This window comes from Pleurodeles waltl, chromosome 4_2, assembly GCF_031143425.1.
Source record: "Pleurodeles waltl isolate 20211129_DDA chromosome 4_2, aPleWal1.hap1.20221129, whole genome shotgun sequence".
In the NCBI taxonomy this organism is placed as follows: Eukaryota; Metazoa; Chordata; class Amphibia; order Caudata; family Salamandridae; genus Pleurodeles; species Pleurodeles waltl.
The window spans coordinates 1,042,596,127-1,042,620,601 of NC_090443.1; the positions used below are offsets into that span (position 1 = coordinate 1,042,596,127).

General features: G+C 51.1%; 2 protein-coding genes across 2 annotated transcripts in view; one reads left to right on the plus strand and one right to left on the minus strand.

Annotated features, from left to right (window-relative positions):
- Positions 1-3,407: 3,407 nt before the first annotated feature.
- On the minus strand, positions 3,408-10,306 carry LOC138294015 (calphotin-like). The gene is made up of 5 exons (XM_069233267.1): positions 10,295-10,306; positions 7,272-7,433; positions 6,176-7,153; positions 4,996-6,015; positions 3,408-4,835 (listed from the first exon to the last, which is right to left on the minus strand). The coding sequence occupies exons 1-5, from the start codon at positions 10,304-10,306 to the stop codon at positions 3,408-3,410; spliced, it is 3,600 nt and encodes a 1,199-aa protein (XP_069089368.1).
- Positions 10,307-12,376: 2,070 nt separating this feature from the next.
- The window catches only part of LOC138293689 (transmembrane protein 176B-like), a 47,141-nt gene continuing 35,042 nt past the window's right edge, over positions 12,377-24,475 (plus strand). Inside the window, exons 1-3 of the mRNA XM_069232997.1 lie at positions 12,377-12,555; positions 20,274-20,480; positions 22,549-22,659. Coding sequence (XP_069089098.1) covers positions 20,283-20,480; positions 22,549-22,659 — 309 coding nt within the window. The 5' untranslated portion in view covers positions 12,377-12,555; positions 20,274-20,282. The remainder of the gene's footprint in view (positions 12,556-20,273; positions 20,481-22,548; positions 22,660-24,475) is intronic.

Genomic DNA, 24,475 nt, shown 5'->3' on the forward strand with positions numbered 1-24,475 from the left:
AAGATACCCGACTTTGTTATGCGCAAGATGCCATGTGTTGGGATGATTGCTGATGGAAGAGATTCAATATTTGTTTTCTATATTCACAAGATGCCCTGTGTTGAGATGAGTGTGGGTTGGAAGAGACCCTTTGCCTACTTCTTGAATGAGGGTTGAAAGATACTCATTTTGAGATTGAAGGAAATGATGCTTTCCGTAAGTGTGTTTGTGATTTCTGATGTGAAAAGATTTTCTATCTTTCGTGTCCTGAATGACTTTATTATTTCTATCTCACATTTCTTGATGTATAGTTTTTATTAGTTTCTATGAGGGGAAATGTGTTATATCCTGATTTTAATGTAATGCATTCTCTCTCGATAGTTTCCCTGATACCTGCTGCTCACCCGGAGTGGGTGTGATGTCATAGAATGTTTATCTATGCCTGTAGAGATCAGTCGGAGAGAGTGGGCTGAGCACCAGGATGCTGCTCCTGGTGGGCCTTGATATAGCATTGAGATGACACCTGTAGCTAAGCCTTTATTCTCCCAAATAAACTTCATCATAAAACCTATGTTACCTGCCTACCCAGGATCAACCTTTGATTGCAACAGTGAGGTAGATTGGAGTGGGGTGGATTGGAGTGCGGTAGATTGTGGTGAAGGGGGTAGATTGGAGTGAAGTTTGGCAGATTGGGGAAGATTAAAGTGGAGTGGGGTGGGGTGGGTTCAGTGGAGTAGGGTAGATTGGAGTGGAGTGGGGTGGATTCGATTAGAGAGGAGGAGATTAGAGTGGGGTAAATGAGGTTGGTTGTACCGGTGTACATTGTGGTAGGTTGGAGTAGGGGGGGGGGGGGTCGATGGGAGTGGAGAGAGGTAAATTGGAGTGGAGTGAGATAAATTGATGTTGGGTGGAGATTGGAGAGGAGTGGGGTAAAGGGGAGTGGGGTAGATTGTAGTGGGGTAGATTGTGGTCAAGTGGGTAGATTGGAATGGAGTTGGGTAGACTGGGGAAGATTGGAGTGGAGTGCGGTAGTTTGAGTGGAGTGAGTTAGACTGTAGTGGAGTAGAGTAGACTGGAGTTGAGTGGGGTGGACTAGATTAGAGTGGGGTAGATTGGACTAGATTGGACTGTGGTAGATTGTGGTAAATTAGAGGGAGGTAGATTGGAGTGGGGAAGATTGGATTGGAGTGGAGTAGAGTGGAGTGGGGTGGGCTAGATTGGATTGGAGTTGGGTAGATGGGGTAGATTTGGGTGGAGTCAGATTGGGGTAGACTGGAGTGGATGGGGTAGACTGGAGTGGAGTGGGCTAGATTAGAGTGGTGTAGATTGGAGTGGGGTAAATGGGGTAGATTGTGGTAGGTTTGAGGGAGATAGATTGGAGTGGGGCTGAATGGAGTGGAGTAGAGTAGAGTGGAGTTGAGTGGGGTGGAGTAGATTAGAGTGGGGTAGAGTGGACTGGGGTAGATTGTGGTAGGTTAGAGGGAGGTAGATTGGAGTGGGGTAGATTGGAGTGCAGTAGAATGGAGTGGGGTGGGCTAGATTGGATTGGAGTGGGGTAGATTTGGGTGCAGTCAGATTGCGGTAGACTGGAGTGGATGGGGTAGACTGGAGTAGAGTGGGGTGGACTAGATTAGAGTGGGGTAGATCGGAATGAGGTAAATGGGGTAGATTGTGGTAGGTTGGAGGAAGATAGATTGGAGTGGGGTAGAATGGAGTGGAGTAGGGTAGAGTGGAGTAGAGTGGGGTGGGCTAGATTGGAGTGGGGTAGTTGAGGTAGATGTGGGTGGAGTCAGATTGGGGTAGACGGGAGTGGGGTAGATTGGACTGGAATGTTGTAAGTGTTGTGGAGCGGCACAGAGTGGAGTGTTGTAGAGTGGAGTGGCGTAGTGTGGAGTACGCATGGAGTGGTACCACACTCTCATTACAGACAACACATTTTCAATTTAAATGCCCATTACATGTGCACAGACATGCAGTTTTACTTATAAAACTATACAGCGGACACCCGATAATGTGTGGAAGTGTCATTGCGTAGAGTATTTATGTGTTTTGATTATAGTCAAAAATGTGTTCCTACCACACTTAAGAATTACAAAACAAGTGCGTAATTTGTACTTTCCTAATTCTGAAATCTTCTGAAATAGCAGCACAGTTAATTTACAGACATTTAACTTTTATTGTGTGCTAGAAAAGAGCCTTTCCTTTCACAGCAAGATTGTCACACAAATCCTCTCACTTTGAAACCAGAGAAAGAAACGCCAGGCTCCCTCGGAAGACAGAGCCTGAACTCTGTTCAATGTTGGAACGCACAGCAGATGTGACAAGACAACAAGATTTGAAGGCCTGTTTACAGAAAGGAGCACTCTGGGAAAAATACAGTAAATCCACAGAATGGAGGAACTCAAGGTAGACAAAAAAGCACTACAAGTCCCAGAATGCAATGCAAATCCCAGGCCTACCCGTGCAACGCGAACACGTACTGGTAAAACTTGAATTTCTTGCATTTGTCCCCCTGTCTGTTGCTTTTAGAGGCCGCTCCTCCCTGGCAGGGATTGGGCTGGGGGTGAAGGTACAACTCCCTGATGGCCTGAAGTGCGCCAGTTGCTTGTGCTTTCAGTGCCCACATGGAGGAGGGAGCAGTGGTCCCTCCCACCAGTGCCCGCCCCCTCTCCTCCAGAGTCATCATAAACTCCCTGGCTGCCAGGGGCATCTGTTCCGCTGCAGGAGTGGGGGACCATGGAGTCTGCAGACGCCCCGCAGGTACACGCGCCTGCTGCAGCGCGGGCGGGGGGCAGGTCAGTGCTTAATATGAGCCGGTGGTTTCCTGTGCGGGGCACCGGCACTTATTTTTATGCATCAGGCACTTACTGCGAGCAAAAGACACACATGGGAAAGACGGAGGAAGAGAAAAACGGAAAAGCGTCACAAAGGGAGAAAGGGGAAATCTGTAAGAGTGAGCTGAAGGGGCAGGGAGTGGCTGTGAATGGATTAAAGAGGACCGAGATGGCTCTCACATTTAATGGCAGCAGCCGCGTGTTTCAGAGGAAAGTTTTGGGCACCAGCACGTTTTTATTTACAAATTAAGAACTGGGTCAGCTGAGCTGGTTCCGGCGCCTGTTGCAGTGTGGAGGGGGCAACTGGGCAGGTAAAGGCTCCTGGTGTAGAGTGGAGGGGGCAGCTGGGCTGGGACAGGTGCCTGTTGCAGGTGGAGGGTAGCTCGGTTGGTACACGTGCCTGCTGCAGAGTGGAGGGTAGCTGGGCAGGTACAGGCGCCTGCTGCAGTGTGGAGGAGGGTAACTGGGCTGGTTCAGGTGCCTGCTGCAGAGGACGGTAACTGGGCTGGTTCAGGCGCCTGCTGCAGTGTGGAGGAGGGTAGCTCAGCTGGTACAGGTGCCTGCTACAGAGTAGAGGAGGGTACCTTGGCTGGTTCAGGTGCCTGCTGCAGAGTGGAGGGGGTAGCTGGGCTGGTACAGGCGCCTGCTGCTGGTGGAGGGTAGCTCGGTTGGTACAGGTGCCTGCTGCAGAGTGGAGAGCAGTTGGGCTGGTTCTGGCGCCTGTTGCAGAGTGGAGGAGGGTAGCTGGGCAGGTACAGGCGCCTGCTGCAGTGTGGAGGAGGGTAACTGGGCTGGTACAGACGCCTGCTGCAGAGTAGAGGAGGGTAGCTCGGCTGGTACAGACGCCTGCTGCAGAGTAGAGGAGGGTAGCTCGGCTGGTACAGGTGCCTGCTGCAGGGAGGGGGAGGGTAGCTTGGCTGGTACAGGTGCCTGCTGTAGAGGAGGGTAGCTCGGCTGGGTCAGGTGCCTGCTACAGAGTGGAGGTGGATAACTCGGCTGGTTCAGGCACCTGTTGCAGAGTGGAGGAGGGTAGCTGACCTGGTACAGGTGCCTGCTGCAGAGTGGAGGGGCAGCTGGGCTGGCAGAGATGCCTGTTGCAGTGTGGAGGGGGCAGCTGGGCTGGTTCAGGTGCCTGCTGCAGAGTGGAGGGTAGCTCGGCTGGTACAGGCACTTGCTGCAGAGTGGAGGGTAGCTCGGCTGGTACAGGCGCCTGCTGCAGAGTAGAGGAGGGTAGCTTGGCTGGTACAGGTGCCTGCTGCAGATTGGAGGAGGGTAGCTTAGCTGGTACAGGTGCCTGCTACAGAGTGTAGGTGGATAGCTCGGCTGGTTCAGGTGCCTGCTGCAGAGTGGAGGGGCAGCTGGGCTGGCAGAGACCCCTGTTGCAGTGTGCAGGGGCAGCTGGGCTGGTTCCGGCGCCTGCTGTAGAGTGGAGGAGTGTTGCTCGGCTGGTACAGGTGCCTGCTGCAGAATTGAGGGCAGCTCGGCTGGTTCAGGCGCCTGCTGCAGAGTGGAAGGTAGCTCGGCTGGTTCAGGCGCCTGCTGCAGAGTGGAAGGTAGCTCGGCTGGTACAGGTGCCTGCTGCAGAGTAGAGGAGGCTAGATGGGCTGGTACAGGTGCCTGCTGCAGAGTAGAGGAGGCTAGCTGGGCTGGTACAGGCGCCTGCTGCAGAGTGGAGGGCAGCTGGGCTGGTTCAGGCGCCTGCTGCAGAGTGGACGGTAGCTCGGCTGGTTCAGGCACCTGCTGCAGAGTGGAAGGTAGCTCGGCTGGTACAGGTGCCTGCTGCAGAGTAGAGGAGGCTAGCTCGGCTGGTACAGGCGCCTGCTGCAGAGTGGAGGATAGCTGGGCCGATTCAGGCGCCTGCTCCAGAGTAGAGGGTAGCTCAGCAGGTTCAGGCGCCTGCTGCAGAATGGAGGAGGGTAGCTCAGCTGGTACAGGTACCTGCTGCAGAGTGGAGGAGGGTAGCTCGGCTTGTACAGGTGCCTGCTGCAGAGTGGAGGAGGGTAGCTCGGCTTGTACAGGCGCCTACTGCAGAGTGGAGGAGGGTAGCTCGGCTTGTACAGGCGCCTACTGCAGAGTGGAGGAGGGTAGCTCAGCTTGTACAGGCGCCTGCTGCAGAGTGGAGGAGGGTAGCTCGGCTGGTACAGGTGCCTGCTGCAGTGTGGAGCGGTAGCTCGGCTGGTACAGGTGCCTGCTGCAGAATGGAGGAGGGTAGCTCAGCTGGTACAGGCGCCTGCTGCAGTGTGGAGCGGTAGCTCGGCTGGTACAGGTGCCTGCTGCAGAATGGAGGGTAGCTCGGCTGGTACAGGCACTTGCTGCAGAGTGGAGGGTAGCTTGGCTGGTACAGGCGCCTGCTGCAGAGTAGAGGAGGGTAGCTTGGCTGGTACAGGTGCCTGCTGCAGATTGGAGGAGGGTAGCTTAGCTGGTACAGGTGCCTGCTACAGAGTGTAGGTGGATAGCTCGGCTGGTTCAGGCGCCTGCTGCAGAGTGGAGGGGCAGCTGGGCTGGCAGAGACCCCTGTTGCAGTGTGCAGGGGCAGCTGGGCTGGTTCCGGCGCCTGCTGTAGAGTGGAGGAGTGTAGCTCGGCTGGTACAGGTGCCTGCTGCAGAATTGAGGGCAGCTCGGCTGGTTCAGGTGCCTGCTGCAGAGTGGAAGGTAGCTCGGCTGGTTCAGGCGCCTGCTGCAGAGTGGAAGGTAGCTCGGCTGGTACAGGTGCCTGCTGCAGAGTAGAGGAGGCTAGATGGGCTGGTACAGGTGCCTGCTGCAGAGTAGAGGAGGCTAGCTGGGCTGGTACAGGCGCCTGCTGCAGAGTGGACGGCAGCTGGGCTGGTTCAGGCGCCTGCTGCAGAGTGGACGGTAGCTCGGCTGGTTCAGGCACCTGCTGCAGAGTGGAAGGTAGCTCGGCTGGTACAGGTGCCTGCTGCAGAGTAGAGGAGGCTAGCTCGGCTGGTACAGGCGCCTGCTGCAGAGTGGAGGATAGCTGGGCCGATTCAGGCGCCTGCTCCAGAGTAGAGGGTAGCTCAGCAGGTTCAGGCGCCTGCTGCAGAATGGAGGAGGGTAGCTCAGCAGGTTCAGGCGCCTGCTGCAGAATGGAGGAGGGTAGCTCAGCTGGTACAGGTACCTGCTGCAGAGTGGAGGAGGGTAGCTCGGCTTGTACAGGTGCCTGCTGCAGAGTGGAGGAGGGTAGCTCGGCTTGTACAGGCGCCTACTGCAGAGTGGAGGAGGGTAGCTCGGCTTGTACAGGCGCCTACTGCAGAGTGGAGGAGGGTAGCTCAGCTTGTACAGGCGCCTGCTGCAGAGTGGAGGAGGGTAGCTCGGCTGGTACAGGTGCCTGCTGCAGTGTGGAGCGGTAGCTCGGCTGGTACAGGTGCCTGCTGCAGAATGGAGGAGGGTAGCTCAGCTGGTACAGGCGCCTGCTGCAGTGTGGAGCGGTAGCTCGGCTGGTACAGGTGCCTGCTGCAGAATGGAGGGTAGCTCGGCTGGTACAGGCACTTGCTGCAGAGTGGAGGGTAGCTTGGCTGGTACAGGCGCCTGCTGCAGAGTAGAGGAGGGTAGCTTGGCTGGTACAGGTGCCTGCTGCAGATTGGAGGAGGGTAGCTTAGCTGGTACAGGTGCCTGCTACAGAGTGTAGGTGGATAGCTCGGCTGGTTCAGGCGCCTGCTGCAGAGTGGAGGGGCAGCTGGGCTGGCAGAGACCCCTGTTGCAGTGTGCAGGGGCAGCTGGGCTGGTTCCGGCGCCTGCTGTAGAGTGGAGGAGTGTAGCTCGGCTGGTACAGGTGCCTGCTGCAGAATTGAGGGCAGCTCGGCTGGTTCAGGCGCCTGCTGCAGAGTGGAAGGTAGCTCGGCTGGTTCAGGCGCCTGCTGCAGAGTGGAAGGTAGCTCGGCTGGTACAGGTGCCTGCTGCAGAGTAGAGGAGGCTAGCTGGGCTGGTACAGGTGCCTGCTGCAGAGTAGAGGAGGCTAGCTGGGCTGGTACAGGCGCCTGCTGCAGAGTGGACGGCAGCTGGGCTGGTTCAGGCGCCTGCTGCAGAGTGGACGGTAGCTCGGCTGGTTCAGGCACCTGCTGCAGAGTGGAAGGTAGCTCGGCTGGTACAGGTGCCTGCTGCAGAGTAGAGGAGGCTAGCTCGGCTGGTACAGGCGCCTGCTGCAGAGTGGAGGATAGCTGGGCCGATTCAGGCGCCTGCTCCAGAGTAGAGGGTAGCTCAGCAGGTTCAGGCGCCTGCTGCAGAATGGAGGAGGGTAGCTCAGCAGGTTCAGGCGCCTGCTGCAGAATGGAGGAGGGTAGCTCGGCTTGTACAGGTGCCTGCTGCAGAGTGGAGGAGGGTAGCTCGGCTTGTACAGGCGCCTACTGCAGAGTGGAGGAGGGTAGCTCAGCTTGTACAGGCGCCTGCTGCAGAGTGGAGGAGGGTAGCTCGGCTGGTACAGGCGCCTGCTGCAGTGTGGAGCGGTAGCTCGGCTGGTACAGGTGCCTGCTGCAGAATGGAGGAGGGTAGCTCGGCTGGTACAGGCGCCTGCTGCAGTGTGGAGCGGTAGCTCGGCTGGTACAGGTGCCTGCTGCAGAATGGAGGAGGGTAGCTCGGCTGGTTCAGGCGCCTGCTGCTGCAGCATAGCTGACCTGATACTATCTGTATGAGGGGACACGTTAACAAACTGAATTTGAATTGTTTTTCAGAGAGAGAACGTGGGGCGGGGTCAGGGGGAGGGGTCACGTAAACTTTATTTACTTCTAGTGTGGCTGCCTTTTCTTTCTAGGACAGGGTTTATCGCACACTCCACCGACTTTAATGCCCCCCCCCCCCTTTTGTTACGTGCCTGACACATTGTGTTTGAGAATCATTTGAATAGGAGTGTCTGTCTGTCTTTAGAAGACGAAACAGTAGTAACTCGTGAGTCCCTGCGTGTCTGATAATGTCTGAGGCTGTCACCTCTTGGTCTCTATCATAGATAATACCTAGCACGTTAGGGCCTCTCGGCCTCTAATATTGCCTTGTGGTGTGGGCTGCTTGTTCTCTAGGTGTCTGATAATGGCTAAAGCCTAAAGGCCTCTTCCTCTCTAGGTGTCTATTAATGTCTGGAGTGCGGGCTTCTTGGCTTCTAGCTGTCTGATACACCCCAAAGGTGTGTGTTTTTGGTCTCTGATGCGGTCAGCCTATTTCTGGGTGGCTTTTGTGTTTCGGTTTCTTATGTCTGGATATTCGATTACCTTTGGACATGTGGGTCACCCTGTCTTATGATATGTGACTGTCTCTAGCCGTCGCTTGATGTCATGGTGTTTGCTTGTTTTTATTGGTGTCAGTGATTTGTTGAGTGTCTGATAAGGCCTTGGGTCTTCTAGCTGTGTTTTCTGATATGTGGATGTCTCTTGGTATCTGGAGCACTATGGGTCCTTTGCTGACCCTCTGTGTTCAGTGGTAGCTGGGTGCTGCAGGTCTGTAAGTGCCTTGTACTGCCTGTGGGTGCCTGGTGGCACCTGGGTACTTACTTGTCTGTAGGTGCCTGGTACCGCCTGTGGGTGCCTGGTGGTACCTGGTACTTGCTGGTCTGTAGGTGCCTGGTACTGCCTGTGGGTGTCTGGTGTTGCCTGTGGGTGCCTGGTGGTACCTGGGTACTTGCTGCTCTGCAGGTGTGGGTGCCTGGTGGTAGTTAGTAGCTTGCTGGTCTGTAGGTGTGTGGAACTGCCTGTGGGTGACTGAGTACTTGCTGGTCTGTAGGTGCCTGGTACTGTCTGTGGGTGCCTGTTGGTAACTGGGTACTTGCTGGTTTGTAGGTTTCTGGTACTGGCTGTGGGTGCCTGGTGGTAGTTCGGTACTTGCTGGTGTGTAGGTGCCTGTGGGTGCCTGGTGGTACCTAGGTACTTGCTGGTCTGTAGGTGCATCGTACTGCCTGCGGGTGCCTGGTGGTAGTTGGGTACTTGCTGGTCTGTAGGTGCCTGGTACTGCCTGGTGGTACTTGCTGGTCTGTAGGTGTCTGGTACTGTCTGTGGGTGCCTGTGGTACCTGGGTATTTGCTGGTTTGTAGGTGCATCGTACTGCCTGTGGGTGCTTGATGGTAGTTGGGTACTTGCTGGTCTGTAGGTGCCTGGTACTGCCTGTGGGTGCCTGGTGGTACTTGCTGGTCTGTAGGTGTCTGGTACTGTCTGTGGGTGCCTGTGGTACCTGGGTATTTGCTGGTTTGTAGGTGCATCGTACTGCCTGTGGTACCTGGGCATTTGCTGGTTTGTAGGTGCACCGTACTGCCTGTGGGTGCTTGGTGGTAGTTGGGTACTTGCTGGTCTGTAGGTGCCTGGTACTGCCTGTGGGTGCCTGGTGGTACTTGCTGGTCTGTAGGTGTCTGGTACTGTCTGTGGGTGCCTGTGGTACCTGGGTATTTGCTGGTTTGTAGGTGCATCGTACTGCCTGCGGATGCCTGGTAGTACCTGGGTACTTGCTGGTCTGTAGGTGTCTGGTACTGTCTGTGGGTGCCTGTGGTACCTGGGTATTTGCTGGTTTGTAGGTGCATCGTACTGCCTGCGGATGCCTGGTAGTACCTGGGTACTTGCTGGTCTGTAGGTTCTGGTACTGCCTGTGGGTGCCTGGTGGTACTTGCTGGTCTGTAGGTGTCTGGTACTGTCTGTGGGTGCCTGTGGTACCTGGGTATTTGCTGGTTTGTAGGTGCATCGTACTGCCTGCGGATGCCTGGTAGTACCTGGGTACTTGCTGGTCTGTAGGTTCTGGTACTGCTTGTGGGTGTCTGGTGGTGTGGTGTGTGGGATAGCCAGGCTGACAAGTATCACACATGTTGTGCCCCCAATGTCCCCTCCGTACCCATGAAGTGCCTTTTGACTCCCCCCACTCTGTGGAGTTTTATTTTCTGGAAGCCGTCAGGGCGACCTCCGTTAGTTTTCCTAAGTTGGTCCAGTGAACTGGGGGAGCAGTGACGTCAGGACCAGCGCTGCCTACTTCGGAAGTGGGGGGCCGGACACCAGACCCAGTGTAACCTCAACATCCTACGACTCCGGGTAAATCACTGAATCTCCCCGAGCCCAGAAATTAAAAACTAGAATCTGATCTCGTGTGTTGTGACTGGTGCGCACATAAAGCGCTCCACTGCCCTGGGCCGAGTTGGCGCTATATACAGCTGCAAACAATAGCGGTCCCTGCGTGCGGAGGGGCCGCCCCCTTGCTGCAGGTGGGGCAGGTTTATCTGCGCAGTTTCCAGCCTCGGTTTCCTCGTCCGGTAACAAGGTTAAAGCTGAGATCTGGGAAAGTCCCAGTTGCACAATCTGGGGCGGATGAGGGAGGGAGGGGGAAGATGGGAGGAGAGTGAGGGGAGGCACAGGCCAAACAAGTGGGGAAGGTGGCCGCAGGACTTCAAGCCTTGATACAAGCAGACTAGAATTCATTTGTTTAAAATAATTAATTCTTTTCAGACCTTCTTAAAATGTCTCTTAATGTACCTGCTGCTAATTACCCCTAAGATTGTGTGAAGTTAGTAATGCACCTCTTACGGGGCTGTCCATAGTCGTGGCGCACATTTCATCAACCTCGAGATGATGAAATGCGGAGCAACGTCCCGGTGATAAGAACGCGTCATTGGAGATTACAAGTGGATTTCAGCAGCTGGTCCTTAGCCCGCTATTAACTCCTTCATAGGTCAGTTTTTAACCCGAGGCCAGAGGCGTGTTCCACTCGTGGAGATGGGTAAACTGAACTTTGTACTTTTTTTTCAAAAGTTGTCAACCTCTTGCCTAATTTCGCACAACCCCAGTAAATATTTTGTCCCCACAAAAACATTTTTGCACGAAAATTCTCCTGCAAGTAGATTGAGAGGCTACTTTATGGCAAGAAGTCAAACAAGCATTGGAAAGCTCACGAGGCTGGCTTCAATGCGCTAATGCAGGCGAGTACACAGACGACCTGAGCTTTACTACCGTGTGCCCTGGTGCATGCCACCACGTGCAGGGGGGGATGCAAAGAACAGGGTGAAGTCATGCCAGGCACCGAAATAGGAAGATGGCCAGGGATGGGGCACGAACAGACATGCGCATTTCTGGATCCCCACTTATTAAAAAATATATTTTAGAACATGAAAGCCCGACCTATCGACTTTGCCAGTGCTTGTTTGTTTTCCTGCTTGAGCGCTGTCAGGGATGTTCCTTACACGTGTATGCGGTGGTACAGGTCTCACACGGCACCTCAGCAGGCTGACACTGGTCGTGGGGGGGGGGGGGGGGGGGTTGTCCGTTCAGAGGGGACACCGTTTAGAGATTCGGGGTGGATTCTGGAGCTGGGCCAGTTTAGAGATTCGGGGTGGATTCTGGAGCTGGGCCAGACTGGTTGCATATAGCGGATCCCTTCATGCAGTGGCACAATGAGCAAAAAAATGATGGGCTGGAATGTGACCTTGCGGCTGCTGTGGTAGCAGATGTGGTTGGTGCTATGCACGGTGACTTCTCTGCTATTGCTCACTACATGGGTGTCGTAAGTGGCACCACAGGGAGGGCGACCAGAGACGATTAAGGCATGGTCAAAGTGGGATCTGCCCGAGGCCCCCAGTCCCCTAATAGACCCACCTCTGTTCTGCAGAATCGTGCTCTGATGACCTTGAAGAATTATGAAACAGATTTGTTTTTAAAATGGTTTTCCTTCAATTTATTTTCATTGTGGGTGATGTTTGAGAGTCTATTGTGCACATTTTGCTGCGAAATGTTTGGATCTAAACTATTTTTAGTAGATGTATGAAACAATCAGGACCTCACGTATGAGAAATGGGAGGTGTAACATAGATTATTTGCAGTAATATTAGTGAGCTGGCGCTGTTACAATATTGAAAACAGTCCCTATCCCTGAATATTAGTCACACTGGTCCAAATTCAAAACGTGTTTACATCTGTCAGTGTCCTGGGCAAAGAGGGCATGAAAGAGCTGAAACGGGGTCATAAATTCAAAGCTGTTCCGAACAGGGGCCCCAAAGATGCATTTGGCCCGGGCCCCCAGAGTTCTTACGATGTCCCTGAGGGCGACGCAAGTAGGCAGTGGCCTGGGGAAGTGATGCAGGCGGTGGCGAGGGGAGAGATATGAACACTGAGGTATTTGGGCGAGGTGCAGTGCCTGTCAGACTCCAGAGCTCCTTGTCACAGGCCATCACTTTTCAGTTGCTGAACTGCTTTTAAATATCAGTTATCGGGTTTGTGGTCCAACAATTGGCTACATTTAACATCTCCAAGACTACAACTCCCAGAATGCTCCAATGTGTTAAATCAAGACTCAGGGCAGGAAATTTTTGTCCTGGTGACACTGGGCCACGTCCCAACGGCGGCAGGCAGAGGCCCAGGGTGATAGAGGGAGGCAGGCAGAGGGAACTGGAGATAGAGAGAGGCAGACAGAGGCCCAGGGTGATAGAGGGAGGCAGAGGGAACTGGAGATAGAGAGAGGCAGACAGAGGCCCAGGGTGATAGAGGGAGGCAGAGGCACAGTAAGGCAGAGAACAAATGGAGACAGTGGCAGAGTAAACAATGCTGACACAGCGGCACTACCAGCGACGGACGCTGGAGGGCGCCAGAGCGTTAAGAACTGAGGGCTCCGCTCCTCCTCCTTCCAGTTCCGGCAGCTGAAGGCAGCAGGAACTGGCCACAAGCCCCGGTCTACTGGCCCCTCGTCTGATCAGAGAGCCCGAAAGAGGAGAGGCCCCACCCGAGGCAGAGGTAGCCCAGAGCCGGCCGAAGTTTACGGGAGGAGAGCTGTGCAGGTAGAGAGGAGAGCTGTGCAGGTGAGGAGGGGTCCCGATGGAGAGAGGAGAGCTGTGCAGGTGAGGAGGAGAGCTGTGCAGGTGAGGAGGGGTCCCGATGGAGAGAGGAGAGCTGTGCAGGTGAGGAGGAGAGCTGTGCAGGTGAGGAGGGGTCCAGGTGAAGAGCAGGAGAGCTGTGCAGGTGAGGAGGGGTCCCGATGAAGAGAGGAGAGCTGTGCAGGCGAGTGGGCTGGTGGTCTAGGGCAGGAGAGCTGTGAAGGTAAGGAGGGGTCCCGGTGAGGCGAGGTCCCGCTGACGAGCAGGAGAGCTGTGGAGGTTTCGAGGGGTCCAGATGAGGAGGGGTCCAGGTGAGGAGAGCAGTGCGGGTAAGGATGAGTCCAGGACAAGTGCAGGAGAGCTGTGCGGGTGAGAAGGGGTCCAGATGACGAGAGCTGTGCAGGTGAGGAAGGGTCCCAGTGAAGAGCAGAAGAGGGGTGAGGAGGGATCGCGGTTAAGAGAAGGAGACCGGTGCGGGTGAGGCGGGGTCCAGGACAAGAGCAGGAGAGCTGTGCAGATGAGGAGGGGTCTCGGTGAGGAGGGGTCCATGTCAAGAGCAAGAGAGCTGTGTAGGTGAGGAGGGGTGCAGGACAAGAGCAGGAGAGCTGTGCAGATGAGGAGGGGTCTCGGTGAGGAGGGGTCCATGTCAAGAGCAAGAGAGCTGTGTAGGTGAGGAGGGGTGCAGGACAAGAGCACGAGAGCTGTGCAGGTGAGGAGGGATAGGGGATGAAGACCAGGAGAGCTGTGCAGGTGAGGAGGGATCTGGGGTGAGGAGCAGGATAGCTGTGCAGGTGAGGAGCAAGATAGCTGTACAGGTGAGGATGGGTCCAGGTGAAGAGCTGTGGAAGTTAGGAGGGGTGCAGGACAAGAGCAGGAGAGCTGTGCATGTGAGGAGTGGTCCATGTGGAGGGCTGTGCAGGTGAGGAGCAGGAGAGCTGTGCAGGTGAGGGGGGATCCGGGGTGAAGAGCAGCAGAGCTATGCAGATGAGGGGTCCCGGTGAAGAGGAGCAATGCAGGTGAGGAGGGGTCCAGGTGAAGAACAGGGGCGCTGTGCAGGTGAGGAGGGGTCCAGGTGAAGAACAGGGGCGCTGTGCAGGTGAGGAGGGGTCCAGGTGAAGAGCAGGAGAGCTGTGCAGGCGACGAGGGGTCCAGGTGAAGAGCTGTGCAGGCGAGGAGGGGTCCAGGTGAAGAGCTGTGCAGGCGAGGAGGGGTCCAGGTGAAGAGCTGTGCAGGCGAGGAGGGGTCCAGGTGAAGAGCTGTGCAAGTGAGGAGGGGTCCAGGTGAAGGGCTGTGCAGGTGAAGAGCAGGAGAGCTGTGCAGGTGAGGAGGGATCCGGGGTGAAGAGCAGCAGAGCTGTGCAGATGAGGGGTCCCGGTGAAGAGGAGCAGTGCAGGTGAGGAGGGGTCCAGGTGAAGAGCAGGAGAGCTGTGCAGGTGAGGGGTCCAGGTGAAGAGCAGGAGAGCTGTGCAGGTGAGGAGGGGTCCAGGTTGGGAGCAGGAGAGCTGTGCTGGTGAGGAGGGGTCCAGGTGAAGAGCAGGAGAGGAGGGGTCCAGGTGAAGAGCAGGAGAGCTGTGCAGGTGAGGAGGGGTCCAGGTGAAGGGCTGTGCAGGTGAGGAGGGGTCCAGGTGAAGGGCTGTGCAGGTGAGGAGGGGTCCAGGTGAAGGGCTGTGCAGGTGAGGAGGGGTCCAAGTGAGGAGTGCTGTGGAGGTGAGGAGGGGTCCAGGTTGGGAGCAGGAGAGTGGTCCAGGTGAGGAGTGTTCCAGGTGAGGAGGGGTCCAGGTGAGGAGCAGGAGAGCTGTGCAGGTGAGGAGGGGTCCAGGTGAGGAGCAGGAGAGCTGTGCAGGTGAGGAGGGGTCCAGGTGAAGAGCAGGAGAGCTGTGCAGGTGAGGAGGGGTCCGTGTGAAGGGCTGTGCAGGTGAGGAGGGGTCCGTGTGAAGGGCTGTGCAGGTGAGGAGGGGTCCAGGTGAAGAGCAGGAGAGCTGTGCAGGTGAGGAGTGGTCTTTGTGAAGGGCTGTGCAGGTGAGGAGGGTTCCAGGTGAGGAGCAGGAGAGCTGTGCAGGTGAAGAGTTGTGCATGTGAGGGGGGGGGGAGGTGTCCAGGACATGAGCAGGAGAACTCTGTTGGTAATGAGCTGTCAGCCAGAAGTGTGAGAGGAAACGATGGGGTGTGTGTGAGGTAGCAGGGACCCCACAGAAGGGCGAGGAAGGAGAGCTGGGATGCAGGGGCAGTGAGGGGTTGGAGAGAATCGAGGTTAAGTGAGGCAGTACCTTCTCATCAGTGGGGAGACGGCGCAGGCGCTGCGAGCATCGCAGGAGCACCTTTAATTCCTGCCAGTCAAAGGTCAGGACTACAATTCCCAGAGTGCACCAGTCGCTCCTGCTGGAGAAGGCATCTATCTGCCTTGGTGGTGCACACTGGGGGCCATGGGCAGCTCAGAGCCCTCACGTGACGCCCATTTGAAGGCCAGACCTTCATTTTGCAAAACACCTTTTTTATCCGCCCAGCCTTAAACCAGAAAAAACTAGGGGTGCCCAGTACTCCAAGAGGGAACCCTGGACTGTGAGGGACAGTATGCATTAGAAACCATTGTTCCCTCTGGATTAATTCAATAAGGAACTGCAATCATTTACTAAACCCAGCATGTGTAAAGCCCGTCCTATTGGCTTTGTCAAATATATTTTTATTTTACATGGCGGCCATCCTGAAAGCGTAGGTAATACCATGTTCTATCCATTTAAAGACGGCTGGACTCTACCGTTGGCTTTACCAATGTGGTGTAGTTTTAAGGCAGACGGAGACGGGGTCGCGACCCCCAATAACTTCAAACAAAACATCCAAGTCTCCATCACTCCAGAGAGTCGTAATTTCGGCCCCGATCGTCGTGGATGTTTTGTTTGAAATATATATATATATATATATATATATACACACACACATTTACAAGACTACACATATAAAATTAGCCTTGGCATGAACTCCCACCCACCTCTCTCTGCTCCCCACTCTATCTCTCTGCTGGGAGCAGACAGGGGACTGTGTTGCCTGACAGTAACAGATAAATTACTTTAATTATTGCATACTTTGTAGGCGTCCGTTAAAGGAGAGCGTACCTTGAAGTTATGCTTCCCTAGATAATCTGACCTTTGTCCCAAAAACTGTGACATTTGTTTAAAATTAAGAGAAGTGTCTAGACACCAGGACGTCCTCTAAAAACCGGGACTGTCTGGGGAAATCCGGGACGTCTGGTCACCCTACTTGAGTGAGGCCCTGACACCCATCCAACACGAGGGGGGTGGGCTGGAAACACGTATACCTGAGAGCAGTCGATGGATACTACTCATCCCTTCAAAACGGAGGATGAAGCAAAAGTGTTCTGGGGGCAGAACAAACAATAGGGAGGGAAGCCATCGAATCAGGAGCAGGGATTGTAATGGACAAGCAACCCAGCCAATCACCAGCGAGGTGCTGACCCAGAGCCCACTACACAGTATTGTATCCACTGGTGTCTACTGAAGCTGTCTGTAGCCGGACTGAGAAGTTGCCACAGTAAGCTGAATAGTAATTGGTTTGCGACCCCTTTAGAACTGGTCGGGGACGATGGAGAGGTGGAGATTGCAGTCAAGTGGATTCACGCTCACAAGGCTCTCCATGACGCCGGACCTGCCTACCTCAACGAGCGTCTCAACTTCCACATCCCGACACGCCATCTCCGCTCCGCCAGACTCTCCCTCACGACTGCCCCCCCGCATCCACCGGACCGCAACCAGCGGCAGATCCTTCTCTCACCTTGCTGCAAAAACCTGTAACTCCCTCCCGTCAACCTACGTCTGACCCAGGACCTCCTGACCTTCAGGAAGCAAGTGGGAACCCAAAGGCCATTATTCTGTTCTCAAACATGCACGGAATAGCTGTATAACAAGGTGCCCTGAAGAGCAAACAGGAGCCTTAGGGCAGTAATCCAAGAGATGTCTTCTTTAATTAGACCTCTTCTGCACCTAAATTATCTAAGCAGGCTATCATGAGCACATTAGTGCGTGATCACACCTTGTGGAGAGGAATGGCACGGCTCAAGTGGAACACTGGAGCATTTCAGAGGACCCCTCAGTACTGTTTCCACCGCGGCACACCCCTTTTCAGAGCTGGGAACAAGGCAGACATGAAAGTCTCCATGGGGCTCGCACATCTAAATCTCCGCACCCTCAGTGTGTCTTTGTGGCTACACTTACACATCTGTATCACAGCTGCCTGTGGTACTGTTACCCTAAGTCATCAAGGTGCTGAGTGTCATCGCTAGTAAGGACAGTACTGTACCTTAAACTGGTATCCCTTCAAGCCCTGCTGTGCAGGGGGGGAGATAGTGGGGTCCACACGGTCACCTCTAGATGTGAAAAGGGCAGGTACCAAGATGAGTTGCTTCGAAGCCCAAAACCTGCAGATCGGCTGAACCGAAGGATCCAATAGAAAGTATGTGAATGCACCTGATAAATTTTCTTTGGAGATTCTTTGGCCCGTACACATGGCCCTGAATAAGGCCGAGCAATTTGAAAGCTATTGTTTTGGCTACAGGAAGCTGGTATCATTTGGCTAAATGAGGTAATGGCAAGTCCATTTTTTTTTCTGTCCCAAGAGAAACCATGATTGCACATCCTGGACTACTTGTAGCCTGCAAATTAAAAAGTTTTGGTAGGCCTAAATAGACGGTATCTCCTCAACTCCGTCTTGGCGAAACGTTTGCTTGGATGACTAGCCTTGTCGCGTAACTGCTGATCAAGGAAGGGGGTGTAACCACTATGTTGATCCGAGCGCTAAACCATGAGCTGGAGTTTAAACTTATGCTTGGGTTGGGAACCGGTCCTTACTTGAAGGGCTGACATTCTGAAGTCCATACTGATGCTGTCCATCCATTATGTATGTGGTATTTCTGTAGCACAAGTTTTGTACTTCTAAGCCTGCAGCGTGGTGCTGTCCGTCCATTATGTATACATCTAAGCCTGCAGCGTGGTGCTGTCCTGGCTGTGGGGTGGTGAGCTTGCCTGCAAGATGAGCAGGAGTTCTAGTTGTGATGGCTTTGTAAGAGATACAGCTGGTTTTGAAGATATTGCGAGCCGGCAATGGATTTCTATTAGGATGTGGGTGATGTGATCATATTTCTTCAGGCCCTGGTTAAGATGCGCTGCAGTGTGTAGGATGCCCTTCATGTGTGCCAGTGTAAAGTCAGGGACGTCGTGGAGTAGGGCAGTACCACCATCCATATGCAAGGGTAGAAGGGCTTGAACACCAGTTTCAAAGTCGCTTTCTAGAAGACAAGGTTTTGCTGTCTTTGGAAGAAAGAGCTGCTACAGGCTGTCTTTGGGTGTTTCAGGGAGTGCTCTCCTTGAGAGGGGGAGCGTGTTTCTAGTGTGAATCTAAATAACTTTCATCCAGTGAAAGTTGGGTTTTTGAGCCAGGTCTGTACTGTTTCTTTTCCTTGGCAAAGTATAGGAATTCTCTCTTGGTTGGATTGAGCTTCAGGTAGGTGCTTGACATCAGAGTCAGGGAGATGTGCGGGCTGTGTCTGAGGCATTGCATGTCTAAAGCAGAAGAGGCGGTCAGGTAGGGCTTTGCTTCATCAGCATATTTGTGTAGCTTGATGAATTTCCGATGAGTATTGCAGTAAGCATCTTCATGTGGTCCATGAAGATGGCGGGGACAGTATGGAGTCTAGTGGACTTCAGATGATAGAGATCTTCTTGAACCTTAAGGTGCCCATGTGAACAAACTGGTGTTGGGTCGAAAGGGAGGAGTACAACTGGTGAAGGACATTGTGGGTGAATTCTGTTCGAGACTTACATGTGCACATGAGGGTGGGACGGTCGACTGTGTTGAAGGCAGTTGAGAAGTCCAAACTTCTCACTAGGCAGGAGGGGTCCTCTTCATCTGTGGTCAGTACGGCATTGTGTACATTGTATTAGGTAGCAGTATCAAAGCTCTAGCAAGACAGGAAGCCAGATGGGTAGTTGTGCTGGAAATAGTTGACGTTATTGTAATTGTGAAGCTGAATATAGACTGTTTTCAGTGACCTTTCCGATGAATGAGAGGTGAGTGATGGGCCAGTAGTTGGCAAAGTTATCTGGGTCTAGTGTACGTTTCTTTAGTACTGGGAGGCTCTGACCTGGGTTCGAGAACTTCTGGGAAGATTACTTGAGTGATGGAGGCATTGACAAAGGAGTGTGTGGGTAAGGGAGCGTCTCTCGAAGGGTTGGTGGAGCATAGAATGGGAGCACCAGATAGAAGGCGCATTGGACCACATGATGTAGTTTACCTAGTTGGAGGTGCAACTCCCCAGACATAGATGGGCACACTCGGTAAAACAGGGGAGACAGAACGAGTTCTATAAATTATAATTAGGGCTCCCGGTTTTATGGTATTTAGTTTTTGGACATTTCCATCTTTATCCCTATTTATTTTTTGCTTTTTTTCTGTTTATCCATCTATTTTGTTTACTCTATAAATGACGCTGCAATAGGTATTTTTCCACATTTATTTAATTGGTAAATATATACTCATTTGAATGTCCAAAAGGCTTGAGCCTTATGGAGTGCAATAGTGTTATCTAAAAACACTTGCATTGTAGAATAACATCAATAACTGTAGATCTGCACTTTATTAAGGCTAATTAGGAAATCTCTTTTCTTTTTTTCATCTCCCCTACTCTCAAGGTGTACCCCTACTAACCTGGCACTCATGATTGACAGTAGAAAGAATCGTACAAAGGAGGCCTATTTTCTGTATTTTTCTGTATGTAAAAATAAATACACACCCAAATATAAATAGTTTTCTGCCTGTATTTATCTGTAAAAATGGAAAACTGAGAGCCCCAATTATAACATGAAGTGCAGTTGGTCGGGAAAGGAGCTACATTTAACATTAATTAAGAAAAGCAGCTGCATTAATGTGGGATGCACTGTGAGCGACCTATGCGGTGATGCACGTACAGCGAGACTGTGCTAAGAACAAATAGAAAAAAGTTTTAAAGGGATGGCCTATAAGAGCTGCCAAAGCTCATATGTCTGGCATTGGCCACCGGTCTCTTTAATCTGGTAGTTTTTGGTTTGTTTTGTCATGGTTTTTGCAAACATTTTAGTGGATGCTGCATGGCTAAAAGCAAACCTTGTATTTGGTCTCAAGAATCAGTCTAAGTGTAGTGGCCCCTGGCACTTAAGGGAACGTGGAAGCCCCTATAAGTAAGGATATTATACATATCATTTTAGTAAAACGAAAGTTCTTCTCTTACGCTGGACAAGGCCATCTCAAAGAAGTTATTGACTAATTTAATATGAAGTAATAAAGCATTTAATTGATAATTCACTCACCGCCTTATCATGGCAACCACCCCATCCATAGTCCTTTATCGAGGTTTCAGATTGGCTTGGCCAACCGTGTTCTAGCTGCCATTTTATGTTTTTATATATATATATTTTTTCTATTCTATCAGGTTGTGGTGATATTGCATCTTTGAGCCCCTCATACTTTCACTATAGACAAGTCCTATGAGCAGGGCAAGGATACCTTCCCGGCTGAGTTGTGCCCTCATACAAATACACATAACATAACACTGCGCACCAACTGCCTTCCAGCGGGTCACTCTTAAACTTGACTGGTCTGCTCTTCTCCGGGTTTGACTTGGGCTTGTGTTAACACCATATGTTCATTTCTCCTTCTAGGTGGGCACCATGTCTTCCAGCGTCATCCGAGTGAATGGGGTCGAGGTGGACGCGGACACCTCGAAGCCGGCAGTAATTAACATCAACATTAACCAGCCCTCCGGACTCTACAGCCTCGTCGAGATGGTGAAGTCCCAGTGGAAGGGGCAGAAGACTGGGCAGGCCACCTCATCAGTCGTATCCAAAGGGGAGCAGAAGGTGTTGGGGGTACGTATGACCATAGGTGGAATTAGCAAAAATGGTGAGGTTGCGTAAAGGATAAATCTCAGCGTGAAGGATAAATCTCAGCGGAAGAATGGAATTGTACGTAATAGAGGTAGTTTTTGGTGTATGGCTTTCATGGGACACATTGACCTTCCATTGTAAGATCTATGGAATATTAATATATGAAAACTGTAGGGTGCCGGGTAACTGGCTACAGAGGAGGTCGTTTTCATCAGTTGACGAGGAGCACATGTGGTTCTTTTCGATTTTGTAAAAGTTCACATTAACTGATATATTACTTCATGTCTGTAGCGTGTTCTTCGTAATGCTCAAGACTCTCTCAGATACAGACTCTTTCTACAATATCTTTGAACTATTGGGTAGCATTCACAACATCAGGTGCTCAATGAACAGAGCATGTTTATAGCTTGAGGAAACTCAATCCATTTGGTTAAAAAAAAATACATACAGTAAAATATGTTGACAGCTAAACGTGCCTTGGCATGTAGCCTGCCAAAATGTGCCATAAACTCAAAATGAGTCAGTTTGTTCAGAAGCAGGTAGAACATGTGCTTGTTTAATATTTTATACATTTTCTGCAATCCCATCCAACAACATACTTGTCGTAATTTCTAGTGCTCTTGCAAATATAACACAACATAAAAAACAACAAATTATAAAAAAAATACAACTGTTACGGGAAAAAAATTACTATGAAATCCAAATACTAACGCAAGAATATTTCAGTATTAAATGTATATTCCTGTGATCCATTGTATTGTGCAAGAACAGGCTAGAAATAAATATATAAGACTTCTCTCCCCATATTTCCAATCGAGAAGACTCCTTAGGTCCCCCCTCGGTACTTGAACCTCTGTCACAGATAATCCAGTCTATGAATAGAGAAGAAGGGATATTCGCCAAGGCCACTGGGTGCATCGTACCACTGTATGCCGATGACCTACTGCAGGCGATTGAGAATGTGGCTACAACTGGTAATGACCTAGAGCAGCAGTTCCCAACCTTTTGGTTTCTGTGGACCCCCAATTTATTGTTACTGGAATCCGGGGACATCCATTGAATCATTATTGGAATCCCGGGACCCCCACTGAGTTGTTACTGGAAGCCGGGGACCTCATTGAATCATTATTGGAATGCAGAGTTTTCCAATGAGTCATTATTGGAAGCCAGGGACCCCGGCCTAAACATTGTCGATGATTTGAAACTCAAAACAATACACAAAGTACAAAAACAAGAATTCATCAAACACATACACAAATGATAACACATTTTAATTAATTTGCAAACAAATATGCTGCTCCCATGAATCAACCTGAGGATACTAATTTAATTTTTAGCCTCCAATTTCAAATTTCTTGGCATTCACAGTATGTTTTAAAATTTTCATTTGTACATTTAGCCACTTACTGTCTGTACACTTTATTAGTCTGTTAATATTATTTTTCTAAGCAGTCGAGGACCTCCTGAGGAGGCTGCGTGGGCCCCAGGAGTCCCCGAGCCACATGTTGGGAACCACTGGCCTAGAGAAAACAGTGAGGGGGAGACACTCGCAGGTTTACAATTGAGTGTAACCAGTTTGGTCATTTACTGGTGTTGATTCTGGAGACCTCACAGGAGTCCAGTTACAAGCGCAAACAACCGTATAAAAGTTTGGGCATACAAATATGTCAGGATCTATGAAGAGAATTTGGAAATAACACAGCAACACTCTTTGAGGCAAGTGCAACCAAATGGTTAAGGTTTCCAGTGTCAATAATGGATCATAATTCGGTCACTAAATTGCTCTGAGCAAATATATAGTAACTCCACAAGTACTATTCATTGTGCAACACATGCCTATGTAAACCCATGTTAAATCTTTCACAGACTAGACTTGTTGATGTTACTGTTATGGGGTGTGGGTGATTTATTAGCGCAGCTAAGAACATGTTTAGAGCAGGAAAAATGGATTGAAGTAAAAAAAAAGTCATTTCTAATAGAATACGGTGCACATTTTTAAGTTATGTAGGAGCCTGAATATAGTTACTGACTCCTTTTCTTGTCCCAACAGGCAGTACTGATCATGCTCGGCCTTGTGTGTGTGTCCTTCGGGGTGCTCCTCTGCTTCCTGAGAGAAACTAGCATGTACTGGAGTGGCTCCTGCTTCTGGACAGGTTTTCCGGTGAGTATGTGTACTGTGGTCTTTGGGGAGCTAAGAGGCGTCCTAGAGTCCACAGAAACAACCCTTGTCCATTGAAGCTCTGGCCAGGAACAGCCAAAATCTTTACTCCTGCTAAGCAGCCATCTTCTGCGTGGTTGTGAACACTGTAGTGTTGTGACCTGGGCTGTGTCAGTGATGGAGATGAAAGGTGGTTTCCTTGGGATCAACTGAAGCCCAAATCAAGCTGATGGAGAGCTGCGTTTGTGACTGCGATTTCACTGACTTGTTTCTACTTCAGTTCTGCTTCATGCCATGGATGAAGAGTGTTGGTGTTACAACCATCCAGAGATGCAGTTGGTTCTTCCCTGCAGAGTCTGGGCGCTGAGAACCTCAGCTAATACTTGATTCAGGTTTAAGTTTGCATTTCAGACAGTGTGTATTTTCAATGATATTGTAATGTAACCGCAGGGGAGAAGTCAGGTGTACTCAATAGTAAAACCTTGTTTTCCAGAGCATTTCTTTTAAATGAACACATCAATAGTGTATTTCCACGAGAGGAACAGTTTTACTTTAAAAAGCACTGCTGTCATCAGCAATAGTATCTTCATCGCATCTTCAACCAACATGAACTTTCCACCTTCAACCAACATGGCCTGTCCACAATAATACACATTCACTTAGAGATAATTGAATGTCGCAAGCGCAATTATGTTACCCAACAATTTCTCTTCGAATATGAAGAGTCCAATGGTTGACCAGTATATACATGTTTCATCTTAGTTTTTATTTACAAAGCCTTCTTCAGGACATCGGAGACTTTAACTTAGCTACTGTTTCCCATGTCAGCACTAACCTGCTGTTTCGGGTCCTACTGTCATAGTTCTGTAGAGGTTTCAGCTCACCACTTGCCACTCAGTGGCTGAAATCCAATCTCCTGAGTGAAATATTGTTTTGTCTATTAAAACAATCTGAGGCACTCTGTGATTTGGGCAGAGCTGCATCACAGTCATATATTTCCACTTGTCAGGTAATTAAACAGTGCATCCATCAGGATAACGTGAAATAAACTTAGCTTATGGCACCTAAATATTAAAACAAAGTTATTGGTATTATTGGTAACCCTTACATATTGGTAACAGTTAGGTACATTTGTAGGAGGCTGGCCTGGTTTGTTGTGGGTACCTTGGGGACTTACACCTTATACCAGGTCCAGTTATCCCTTATCAGTGAAATGTAATGGTGTTCTAGCAGCAAAGACTGATCGAGGTAGCTATGGCAGAGCAATTTAGGTTGAACTAGGAGACATGCAAAGCTCCTGCAATACCACTTATTATTACACAGTACTTATGCACAAGTAAAGACAATACTCTGTGTTACCAAAAATAAAGGTGTTTATTTGGGTGACACAAGGCCAAAAATATCTTAGAGGCAATACTCCTTCTGGAGGTAAGTATTATACACAATATATACACTAGACACCAAAATAAGATAAGTAATTAGGCATGAGGTAGTGCAAACAATAGGAAATGCTCTAGAATGCAATGGGAGAAAATAGGTCTAGGGGCAACACAAACCATATACTAAGAAAGTGGAATGCAAATCACAAATTCCCCCCTAGACAAGTGTAGTGTGTGCAGAATCGCTGGGAGAGTAAGAATACAGTAAAGGTAAGTAAATAACCCCACCCCAGAGCTCATAAAAGCAGGAGTGAAGTACTGCAAGTTTCCTTAGGGCACAAAACACCTCGTGATTGGGATTTTGCAGCAACCAACCAAGTCTGCAAAGAACAACTGCTGGATTCCTGGACCTGAAGACCTGCAAAGGAAGGGAACCAAGT

Excerpts from the sequence above, each read along its gene's own strand:
- LOC138294015 (XM_069233267.1), bottom strand. Across the intron at positions 6,016-6,175 it reads CCATTCTGCAGCAGGCACCT|GCGCCTGTACAAGCCGAGCT; the intron begins GTACCAGCCGAG and ends ACTCTGCAGTAG. Across the intron at positions 4,836-4,995 it reads CCATTCTGCAGCAGGCACCT|GCGCCTGTACAAGCCGAGCT; the intron begins GTACCAGCCGAG and ends ACTCTGCAGTAG.